This window comes from Malus sylvestris, chromosome 17, assembly GCF_916048215.2.
Source record: "Malus sylvestris chromosome 17, drMalSylv7.2, whole genome shotgun sequence".
Lineage (NCBI taxonomy): Eukaryota > Viridiplantae > Streptophyta > Magnoliopsida > Rosales > Rosaceae > Malus > Malus sylvestris.
In genome coordinates this window covers 29,524,942-29,537,257 of record NC_062276.1, presented here as the reverse complement: position 1 = coordinate 29,537,257, position 12,316 = coordinate 29,524,942, and the positions used below count along the sequence as shown (strand labels likewise).

The 12,316-nt window shown below is 38.3% G+C and overlaps 1 protein-coding gene across 1 annotated transcript; it reads left to right on the top strand.

Moving 5' to 3' along the window:
- The first annotated feature begins 3,506 nt into the window (after nt 1–3,506).
- Nucleotides 3,507–4,781, top strand: LOC126610860 (tryptophan synthase alpha chain-like). Its single transcript, XM_050279009.1, has one exon. The coding sequence runs from the start codon at nt 3,715–3,717 to the stop codon at nt 4,669–4,671; it is 957 nt and encodes a 318-aa protein (XP_050134966.1). The 5' UTR covers nt 3,507–3,714; the 3' UTR covers nt 4,672–4,781.
- Nucleotides 4,782–12,316: the final 7,535 nt, after the last annotated feature.

The window sequence follows — 12,316 nt, the reverse complement described above, 5'->3', positions numbered from 1 at the left end:
GAAGGGAGGGGGTAGGTCGGAGGGGGAAGGAAGTTGAATATCAGAGTGTGGAACAAACAAGACTACAAAATAATAAGAATATTATTAAACAAACGAGAATGCCGGAACGGTTACAAAACCACAATAGGCTACATCATAACTAACTTGTTCTCGACTGAATAACGAGCATGTTATTTATAATAAACTAACCTTAATCCTAAAAGGTAAGAAATCAAAACCCTAATGCTAACGGGCTAAGCCCAGAAAACCAAACATTCAAATAAACCAAAATACTAATATTTTTCAACACCTCTCGTCAAACTCATGGTGGTATACAACATGAGTTTGCAAACAAGCAGATGCGGACTAGCTCCGTTAGGCAGACTGGCATGCAACTTGATTTGACTTAACTTGACTTGACTTGACCTTGACTTGACTTTGACTTGACCTGACCTGACCTGACTTGACACTTGACTTGACTTGACCTGACATGACTTGACACTTGACTTGACTTGTGAACTTGCGAATTGATTCTGGAAGGTAAACTGATTCTGATTCAGACTGGCTAGTGTTGAGAATATAGAAAGAACCCGTCACTAAACAGACGGGATTTCCATATCTCAATTGTAGCAACGAATGAACAAACACAAACACTATCACTTAAGTGGTCACAATTCCAAGCACTCGAGTGACGGTCACAAAATAATCTCAAACAAACCAACAACTCGTGTGGGCCTCAAAGACATCAAACCTTGTTTTCTTTCCCTTTCTCCTGGAACTTTTTTGAATGATTTCCTTCAACAAACATAATTTTTTCTTGCATTGAATCAATCTTCCCCTAGAACAACAACAACAAAACGATCAGATTCGTGGATCGGTGGATGTAGCAGCGCAATAAAGATGGAGAGGTTCAAGGCTGATTTGCAGGTGGTGGGTGGGTGCGGGAGATTCAAGCAGGCGGCAAGACTGGTTCGAGGCGAGCGAGATGCAGGTTTAATAGGTACGGATCAACTGCATGCATTTGCAGCGTCATATGCAAATAATAATTGGATCGTATAGGTTCAAGTTCTGGGCAGCAAGGCGGTGTGGCTGGGCTGGTGGTTTGGCAGTGTTGATCAATGGCAGGCGATGGTTCGAACTAATACAGATGCAGGATCAAGCGCAAGCTGAGCAGTTTTTGGGCAGGATTTGGTGCGAGCGACAGCTTCGGTTACATACTTTAGGTTTTGGTGATGATAGGTTTTTTATATATATTTTTTTTTCAAACTAAACCAACAACAATCTAAACAACGAACAAAACGGACAAACAAACTGATACAAATCAAGGGCAAATTAAATCCCAAAGGATCAAACCTGCTTTGATATCAAGTTGAATATCAAAGTGCGGAACAAACAAGACTACAAAATAATAAGAATATTATTAAACAAACGAAAATGCTGGAACGGTTACAAAACCACAATATGCTACATCGTGACTAACTTGTTCTCGACTGAATAACAAGCATGCTATTTATAATAAACTAACCCTAATCCTAAAAGGTAAGAAATCAAAACCCTAATGCTAACTTGTTAAGCCCAGAAAATCAAACATTCACATAAACCAAAATACTAAGATTTTCCAACAAAGGTTCGTCCATCTCCTCTGTTTTTTTTTTCTTTTTTTCTTTTTAATTTTTAAAAGGTCAAAATGATATTAAAATTCTAGCTCTGCAAAAATAAGGACAAAATGCGAAATTTGATTGGAAGTATCATGGCTGATGTGATATTGCTGTACTACTCTATAATTTCTCCTTTAAATGGTGTGTGTCTGCCTCAGAAACTACAAACTTGTATTATCCTTTTTCTACTTGCTTGCGTTCTGTTTGGATGAAAGAAATAACTTGAAAAAAAAAATTTTAAAAGTTAACATGCATTAATTGTCTTGTTTGAATTTTTGTGTGAAAAAAAAAATTAGAATTTAGGATCTCCAATTTCCAAGTCTAAATTCATCTTCCAGGATTCCACGAGTGAGAGTTAAAAAAAAAAAAATTAAAAATTAAAAAACTCAACCATGAGTGCCCATCACTACCTTTTCCACTGCCGTTGGTGCCACCAACACCACCCACCATAGTCTACATTGGCAGCGCAATCACAGCCACCACGACTCACCATCGTCATCACCACTATTGCGGCCACCACCACCAACCATCATCATCGTCACCTTTGCCACCATCACTATCATCACCGATTCCCCCACCGTCTACCATTCTCTTTACTTTGACACCAAAACTCCATACAATTTTACCTATATTACATATCTTTATTCTCTTGAAATTTTAAAATGCCAACAATGATTGTTAGAGCAATTTCTATCATATATATATAATTCTATTAAGAGAAGAGGGCTTGTCAACTTTTTGCCTCATTTTCTTTCAATTTTACCCTCACTTTTAAATACACAATGTTGACATGAGGAGGGCAAAATAGTAATTTTGTATCTTTTGACAAAATGACAATCATATCCCTATTTTTACTATTTTACCTTCTTTTTTTTTTTAGAAAATAACAATTACTTATTTTTCTAATTTTACCCTCACTCTTGATACACAATATTTGCATAAGGATAACAAAATAGTAATTATGTAATATTTAAAAAAATATACACTTATTAAGAGAAATTGTTCACACACAAAATGTGTGCTCTATGCTATTATATATATATGAGAGGACAAAAACTGTGAAAACTTTCAAAATCCCAAGAAATGCCCTCTTTTTTAAGGGAATAAAACAATTTATTTCTGGGGATAAAATAGTAATTCACGACATTTTGAATGAACTTAGTATTTGATTTTTTTTTCTTTTTTCAAATGAAACCCCCATTAGGTGGGTGTTTTTATAAAAAATGGTGAAGCTTTCATATACCCAAATTATTCCTATTCCATTAAGATTTCAAAAATAAAAAAATTTCACAAAAAAAGAACCCACATAGTGACGCTGTGTGTGGTTACATTCATTAATTTTTTCAAATATATTTTAATAAAAAAACTATAATATCTAAAGTAAGTAAAACTAAAAAATAAAAGGTAAAACAATAGAAAAGAGTCAATTACAACATGCATAAGCATGTGACAAGAAACTAGTAAACAGTGATGGCCCAAGTACTACCCTTCCCTCTTGCCATTGCAATGGATGGAAGTGCTCTTACGTACACCCATCACAATCATCATGCCCTGTTTAATATTTCCACGTTATCCATGGTATTCATGCTCTTACACTCATCATGGCCCCTTCAAATTTTCCACGTTATTCATACCATCTAATACTATTCATGATCTATTAACGTCTCACTCTCAAAAACACTCTGTGTGTGCCCCTGATCCTATCTTTTCTTTAAGAAAAGACATTTCTCACGCCATGTTTATTAGAAATAAGTTTTACACGTTTAATTGAATATCGACGACTATTCTACTTTCTCAACTTGTTTTCTGTGTTTTGGTGAAAGTTCCTCCCAACTTCTAGTTCCTGGAACGAACTTATATATATTTTCACAACTCACGGTTCCTCCCACCAAAATATTCCACCAGTTTAAAGCAGCTCAATCATCATTGTACTACTTCAAGTGCTTCTACTTTCAATTCAAAGCATTTTTGAAAATTTTGTCAAACAACCATTTTTCACAACTAAAGTGCTTTTACTTCATTAAAAAACATTTTCAATTATTTCAAAAGTACATTCAAACAAACCCTTACAAAGTCAATGGCTACTTTTCTCAGATATACTAGTACTACTGGTATTGGCTTTCAACTTAAGAATCCTCAAAACCCATTCCATCTCCATTCTCATTCTCAAACACGTACCCTCTCAACCCAAAAAAGACTAGTAACCCCAATGGCTGCTCTCAGCATTACCTCGCCTACCACCAACATCTCACACACATTTAGAAAACTCAAGGACCAAGGCAAAGTGGCATTTATCCCCTACATCACCGCCGGCGATCCTGATCTTTCAACCACGGCTCAAGCTCTGAAGATGCTCGATTCTTGTGGATCAGACTTGATCGAATTAGGCGTGCCATACTCGGATCCAATAATAGACGGTCCAGTTATTCAGGCTTCAGCCACACGTTCCTTGGCAAGAGGGACGAATTTCAACGCAATTATGTCAATGTTGAAGGAGGTGGTGCCACAATTGTCTTGTCCAATTGTTCTATTTTCGTACCTCAACCCTATTCTTAACCATGGTGTTGAAAAGTTCATGCACAACATTATGGACGTTGGGGTACATGGGCTTGTGGTTCCAGACGCTCCATTTGAAGTGACAAAAAGTTTGAGAATCGAAGCTGTGAAAAATAAGATAGAGTTGGCTCTACTAACCACACCAACTACTCCAACAGATCGAATGAAAGACATTGTTGAAGCTTCAGAAGGATTTGTATACCTCGTGAGCTCCGTGGGAGTTACCGGTGTACGTGAATCCGTGAATGAACAAGTTCCAACCCTTTTAAGGGAAATTAGAAAGGCGACAAGCAAGCCTGTGGCAGTTGGCTTTGGGCTCTCAAAGCCTGAACACTTAAAGCAAGTAGCCGAGTGGGGAGCTGATGGTGTTATTATTGGTAGTGCCATTGTGAAGGTGTTGGGTGAAGCTAAATCTCCCAAGGAAGGGTTGAAAGAACTTGAAACCTTCATCAAATCGTTGAAATCTGCATTATTGTAAAAATGGTAACAGTATTAGGGGGCAGTGACCTTATTAACTGTGCTATTGTAGTGTACTGTGTGGGGTTAGTATTATTGTGTTGGAATATATTTGGTGTATTTGGTGTTTTATGTCTTGGGTTTTTTTTTTTTTTTTTTTTTTTTTAAGGATAAGAATTTTAGACGACCCCTTAGCCTCATCCCCTTCCCTTTTGTTTTGGTTTTTGGTTCTACCTGCAAGGACTTGTTTTGGTGGTTCATATATGTTGGTTCTTCTCTGGTATGGAGGTTTTGATGGCGATTTTTGGTTGGGGTTTTTTCCTTGTTGCTAGTTGATTTGTGGTACGATTCCTTCGTCGAATTCGACGCGGAGTTGGTTTTCTTCGGGCGATTACCTGTGCGGTTGTTGGCGAGGGGATGGCATCGGCCGTGGTCGGCCTCTGCTGGTGAGGCTTTGGTTATCCTCACTTTATTGGGCTAGTTTGTTGTATTTGTATTTTGTCTTTCTCATTCAATGCATTCGCATGTCCTTTTGTCCAAAAAAAAAAAAGAATATATAACAAGATGTAGTCTTTCCGGATAGTGGCGAAACTACAAAGGGTCTAGGAGGGGCGCCCCTCCCCTCGTCGGAAATCAAGCTCAGGAGTGACGGTTCTCCCCTCTGATGTCGTCGGGGAATCTGCAAGGTGAAGCCATGGCTGTTGCATGCTGCATATCTATGCAGCGGCTGCATTTTCTTTTGTTATAAACAAGTCTATGAAAACGACACATCGTTTTGTTTGCTTTTAAAAAGTAAAAATAATAGACCTTGGACCACGTTGTTTGGGCATAAAAAATAACAAAAAAATAAACACAATAGAAGGGGGACCCCTCGTCCTCATTGACCCTCACATATTCACTTCCCAATTCCAACCTCACTGCCATGCCTTCTACCTTTTTTTAATTTAAATTATTAATTCCTAATTTAACATAAATGTTTGCTTAATTGACTTTCTTTATAAGAATTCTAACGTAATATGAGTATCGATTATTGATATGAATCATATGATTATTGATGAATAAGCGGGTATGTTTGTTCCTGCTTGAAATTGAATTGAATTGAATCTTGAAGCATTTTTTACTTGATTTTTATTGCAATGTGATCTTTGATTTAGACTAGCTTTTCACCAGTCTGATCCTTCGTTTTTGCTGCTAATTTTACTGTGGGAATCAGATGGTGCCTCAAAATCATAGATTTTTAGGCAAAATTTAGCTAGCATTTTTCGAAAGGGTAGCTTTTATCATCATTTGATGCTTGAAAAGGATTAACACATCAGCTATTGGTTAAAATTGCAATTTTTATCTTTTAAAAAAGTTATTTTTTATTAGGTAAATATGTTTGCAAAAAACTCAAATTGGTATGATAAATCACTGTTTTCACATTTGGCATATCATACAAAAGTTGCTTGTATCAAATATAGGCTTCGTTTGAATTTTAGGATTTTATTTCAATGGACAAACATGTAAATTCAGTCATCTTGACCAAACGAGGCCATATAATAATATGATCAAAGAGATGGACATCAATGCAATGCCCCCTTTCCTTAAAGTTATTGAACGAGTAGGAAATTTATAGCATAAAATCTCATCAGCAACAATTGTAAATTGTTTATCTTGATAAATATATGATCAAAATTAATATTGTTTATTATATAAAAGAATTTGGTTGTCTACATTTATTTTGGAACATTTCACTCTTTTAAATTTCGTCCATCCCCAGGCAATTCCTGATTTCACCACTGTTTTCGGATTATGTATTATTCATTATCTTTTAGTCCGTTAATTCATTTATTTTACATATTCTTATTTTTAACATGGTATCAGAGCAAATTCAATCCTTCTTGGTGTCGGTTTGTCTATCAGTTCTACGTCTCTTTAGTTTCTCTGTCTGCTTTTTCTATATTATAGATCCATAGTTATTTGGGTTGAGACGGTTTAGTTGTCGTTGAAAACTAGGTTACAGAAAACGCTGAAAATCTGAAGCCGCAGTCCGTAGTCCTAAAGTCTGAACTCCCGTGAAGTCTTAACATGAAGACCAGGTCTGATATGTGCTGATGCAAATAGGAGAAGCAATTGCATGTAATAACAAAAGAAAAAGAGAAACAAAAAAGAATTATAACGGTTTCACGAAGAAAGATACAAAGATTTTCGAGGGATATTTTTCTGATTGGAACAAAGAATTATAACAGTTTTAAGAAGAAAGATACAAAGATTTTCGAGAGATATTTTAGAGAGATATTTTCCCTGGGGCTGCTGATTACGTGCAGTTAGAAAATCAAGGGGAGCTTTAGGGGAAGCCACTAGTTGGTTTTGAGGCTCATATGGGTGACACGAGAAGGATTGTACTTTTGGGCATTTATAGTTTGCTATGTTGTTGCCCACCGCAACAGTCACTAGGGTACTTGGGCTGGTAGCCAAACCACTCAAGAAGTTTGGGTAAACTGTCGGTTTACTCTCTGAACTTTCACCTCATTTTCGATTTCTCCCTTGAACTTTTCTATTGGAAAATTAAGGACTCAAACTAATTTTTTTAGCCAATTTGCCCCTGTTTGGGCCCAAAATAATAGTTTGGGCCGAGTATAGAATCATTCTCGGCCCGGAAGGCCTTGCGACAAGAATACCATGGATCGTTCAAGTACATGGGCCTCCAAACCTAGGTCGGCTAGGTCATAACGCAAGAAGTCGAGTCCTAGTGCAATAAGGAGTCTCGGCAGGACCCGGAAGTGAATCCGGTTCGGTTGAGGACTAGGTTCACAGTCCTAGTGAAAGTAGGACTGGTCGAGTTGGTGCTGATCAGGAGAAGAAGACCTAGTCCGAGTAGGTTTTTACTCGACCTTGGGGGGAGCCATTGCTATAAATAGAAGAGGCTGCGCATCATTCAAGCCTCGGCAAATCAATACAAAACTGCCCTGCGCAAACTCTCAACAACTTGAGATTTTTTCTTTCTTTTTCGCTGACACATCTTCCGTTGGCATCAACAGCACTGTGGAAGCAACCGGTGATATCTTAAGTCGGCATAGATAGCTCTGTCACCGTAGAATCAGTCGATCTCACAGTACCTTCCGTTGGCATCAACAGCACTGCGGCGAGAACGGTTGATTATCTATCCAAGTCTCGGTCGAGGAGGATTCCCGGATCCTTATTGATTGAGGTCATCTCATTAGCCTTCTCGGCGAAGTGAGGTGTTACGGTATATCGAGCTCGGCGCTTTGCTCGCCGAGTTATTTAATGATTGGATATTCCCAAGTGGGATTTAGAGTTCGGCATTCGGACGGTCGAACCACGTTCACCATTAAAACTTATATTTGCTTTGAGTATTTGTGCCCTTACACTCTGGTGTCAATTCGGCGTGAGTTTACTCTGACGAATAACATCAATGTGACTGAATCCGACGACGACGACTCGTGAACTTCGTAAGAATAGTAACCTTGTCTTCAGGTTCGAGAGCCCAAGAAGTCGAGACGTGTTCCTTTCTCGGCCACAATCGCAAGACGCAGAAGTCAGCCGCGCACCCAACGCAACATCAACAAAATTTACTCCTCGGCCGAGCTCGGCCGACAAGTTGGCACGCCCCGCATTCACCGAAGGACGTAGTTAGCTTATAGATTACTCGGCCTACGCGCCACGTAGGCTTGGTAGTTTTTAGGGTCAACAGCCCCCTACCGTTAGTTTTTCATATATTTCATCCATATTTCCGTTAAGTGAGACCATGTGCACAACATGTGAGGATAGTTAAGTCATTTCACTCTTAAAAATGATTAAAAACTGAAAATAAATAATAATAAAAAATTTCCCTCTATTTTTTTCCCGCTAATTCCTATCCTCAATTTTATTTTTCCCTCTCATTCCTATGCATGAGAAATGACATATAGTGTTATTGTCTTCATAAGTAGCTAAGTTAATCTTTTTCTTGAATCATGTACTACCATTTTTATTTTCTCTAACAAATTAATAATTTGACAAATGCTCATGGTGTTATTGTCTTCAAAGCAGTACATTAATATAAGAAACATGTCCATAAAAAAGATTAGGGTTTCTTATATTAATACACTGCTTTGGAGACAATAGCACCATTAGCATTTGTCAAATTATTAATTTGTTAGAGAAAATAAAAATTGTAGACAATAACACCATATGTCATTTCTCATGTATAGGAATGAGAGGGAAAAATAAAATCGAGGATAGGAATTAGCGGGAAAAAATAGAGGGAAAGTTTTGTTTTTTTTTTTTCAATTTTTTAATCATTTTTAAGAGTGAAATTACTTAACTCCCTCACATGTTGTGCACATGGTCTCACTTAACGGAAATATGGATGGAATATATGAAAAACGAACGGTAAGGGGCAAATTGGCTAAAAAAATTAGTTTGAGTCCTTAATTTTCCAATAGAAAAGTTCAGGGGGGAAATCGAAAGTGAGGTGAAAGTTCAGGGGGTAAATCGACAGTTTACTCCAAGAAGTTTTTAACGTTGTATATGTGGGATCACTTTTTTCTTTTATTTGTTTGTGTTGTATTTGGAATATAAAAATCTTGTTCGTTTAGAGATGCAGAAATGTTTCTTTTCAAGGACCATAACATCAACATATGCATTTATTTCCATCTGGAATTTGCATTTGCCTTTGCATCTGGAATTCGTATCTATCCTTTCATCCCGTATTTGCATTAACATTGGAATTGGAAGTGCGCGTTGGCACTGGTATTGATACTGGTATTGGAATATTGCACTGGTACCAGTTGAGTTTCGTATTAGAATTGGCATGAAAATTATCATAAGTTTTCTTCTTGGCAAACTCATGGTGTTTATTGATGAGTAAATTTATATTATATATTTAACTCTATTATGAGTATATTTTGGAAGAATTTTGATATTTTGAATTGTATTTTCAATATAGGACTTTCAACTTTCTCTGGAGCGAAACGTGGCCAAATGGACAAATTTTGGAGTAATTTCAATTGGAGGACGTTCGTGAGTCACTTGGCTTAATCATATCAAAATTTAGAATTTTTCTACCTAGCGGTGATATTCTGGCAATAAAATAAATGAGTGATGTGCAGTGCTGGAATAGTGACGTTTTGGATTTGAATTGCGTTTTTGGAGCCTAAGATGACCTCAGATGGGTTCATGGCCTTCTGGAGATATGTTCAGAACGTCCTCATCTTCAAAACAAGCTATCATGGACCGGATTTGGAGGATATTTGAGGCTAAAACGTGGCTAGACAAGTATTTGGCAGATTCTCCCAGCATAATTAGGACTTTATTTTCTAAGATATTTTATTTATTATTTGGTTTCCTAGTTGGAACACAAGACTATTTTCTAGGGTTTGTGCGTTGGTTTTTGGCGTAGGGTATAAGGCTTTGCCGACCCCAGTTTTTCTCTACGCTTTCTGTTATGCAACTTTGGACACGGAGAGTAATTACTAGGATTCTTGGAGATTTTCTACTTTAAGGTGTTTTCATTCCTTTTCTTCTTAATAATATTTTCTATGATTTTAATTATGAATATGCGTAACTAATTCGTTTTGCTAGGGCGAAGCCTTGAGCCTTAGCATGAATATGTGATTTTTATTTAATTGCTTATGATTGATTGCATGCATACTTTGAATTATTAATCACCGTGATTAAAATTATCTAATTATCTTAATGAGGAATTCAGAAGTAATCACAACTTGGCTCGGTTGCATGCTTACAACAACTGATCACTCCTGCACTTCAAAAGAAGATCGCGCCCTTCTTAAGGACTCATCGCAGGAATTGTACCCCCTGAAGGACCAACCATGCTCTCCAGTGCGAGAGGGTAAACTAATTGCTCTCCAGTGTAAGAGGGTAAACTAATTGCTCTTCAGTGCGAGAGGGTAAACCAATCCCCCGACACCCACATGGGTTAGCTCTCCAAGACGAGAGGATAAACTCTACACTCCGAATATCCAGACGTGGATGAGCCTGGTTGCCGTAGTATAACTAGATGCACTATGGCTTATGCTGGGATTCTTAGAAGTAGCCACAACGATCTTTTTCAAGGCTTAGCTAACTGAAGGATTTTGGGTCTCTTGGCCTAATCCGCGGGGAACCGGGCCCTAGAGACGGAGGGGGCACATTACGCAGTACGCTCTACAGACGGCTGCCCTGGAACCTTAAAGCTGCTACCAAGTGCACTAAGGTAGCCTACGGTTTCCGGAAGACTGCCTACGGCTTGCCCTCGAGGAGTAAAACCACGTTAGACTTATACAACCACACATTCTTGTGAAAGGTTAAACAAGCTAGCGTGCATATACGAAGTTTTATCTATTGCCGACATGCTACGTAGTCGATAAGCTTCACCTTTACCAAGCGCAGAACAACCTACACCAATTCCTAAAGTGTTGTGATACTTGCTACGCAACCTACGAAATTGGAGAAAGCCAAGGTTAACAGCCTAGTGGTTACGTGGACTTGTTTACTTCTGTAAGTAAGGCATCCGGCTGCCAACCCTATGGCTAACAACTTTGCAAAGTTCTACACCAATATCTATGGCTGCATAGGCTACGCTGGCCTGTTTGCTTATAGAAAAGTAGCACGCCTGCCACTGGTCTATAAAGTCTAAAGGTTAGGGCATGAACAAAAGAAGTGAAGATGAAGAAAAACGAAGGAAGCATGTTTATAAACAACTAGCAAAGGCCGAAGAAGTTCAAGTAAAACAAGAGCTACAAGGAAAAACAAAAAATATCCTAAAGGCTACCTAGAAGACTACATTTTAGAAGCTTGGACATCCCACGACTACTCGGTTGCCACACCTTCAGCAGCCGCAACGCTCTTAGCAGCGGCATCATCCAACGCTTCACCCTTAGCTGCCCTAGACTGGGCACCAATTTCTTCAACTATTTCACTACTGGAAGCCTCAAAAGTAAAAGCAAGCAAGTGTTCCGGAGAAATAGAGAAGGTCTCAAAAACTCGAGCCCATACTTCTTACCCTTCAGCTGCTCATTCTCCTCGAGCAGACCAACAAGGACGCACTGCAGCTCATCCACTTCCTCATTCAGACTTTCGTTGATCTTCAGTACACCTTGAAGTTCAAACACTTAGGCTTCAAGCCTATCGACGATTCTTTTAAAGTAGATCACTTGATTATAAGCAGCAATCAACTCTTCATCCTTTGCATAAGCAGCGAAACGAAGCTCAAAAATTATAAACTCAAGATCTTGAATCTGAGGTATGTAACATCCAATCTCATTCTCTGCACTTTCATACTTAATTTGGATCGCGTCAATCTTAGTTTTCAATTCAACAATATCTTGGCGAGCGGTCTCAAGTTGTAGAGAAATGGGGGCAGAAATATTAGACCCCTTCAAAGCAACAAGCTCATAATCTAACCTCTTGATCTCCTCAGTCGAGGAATAAGTTTCAGCTGCCATAATCTTCGCCACTTCCTTGGCAACCTTGCTATATCTGCATCATTGCAAGCAGAGCAGTCGTTCTATATTGGGTCGTATGTTTCGCAAAGGAACTTGGGCAAACAAACATTTCTAAACACCATCAACAAACTTGGCATAAGCGTCTATGTCTTCAAGCATATCTGGTTTCAAGAGCATACAAATCTTAGTAGCCTTTCCAGAAGCAGGCTTGGTGGATTTCTCACAACTGCCCACGCGAGC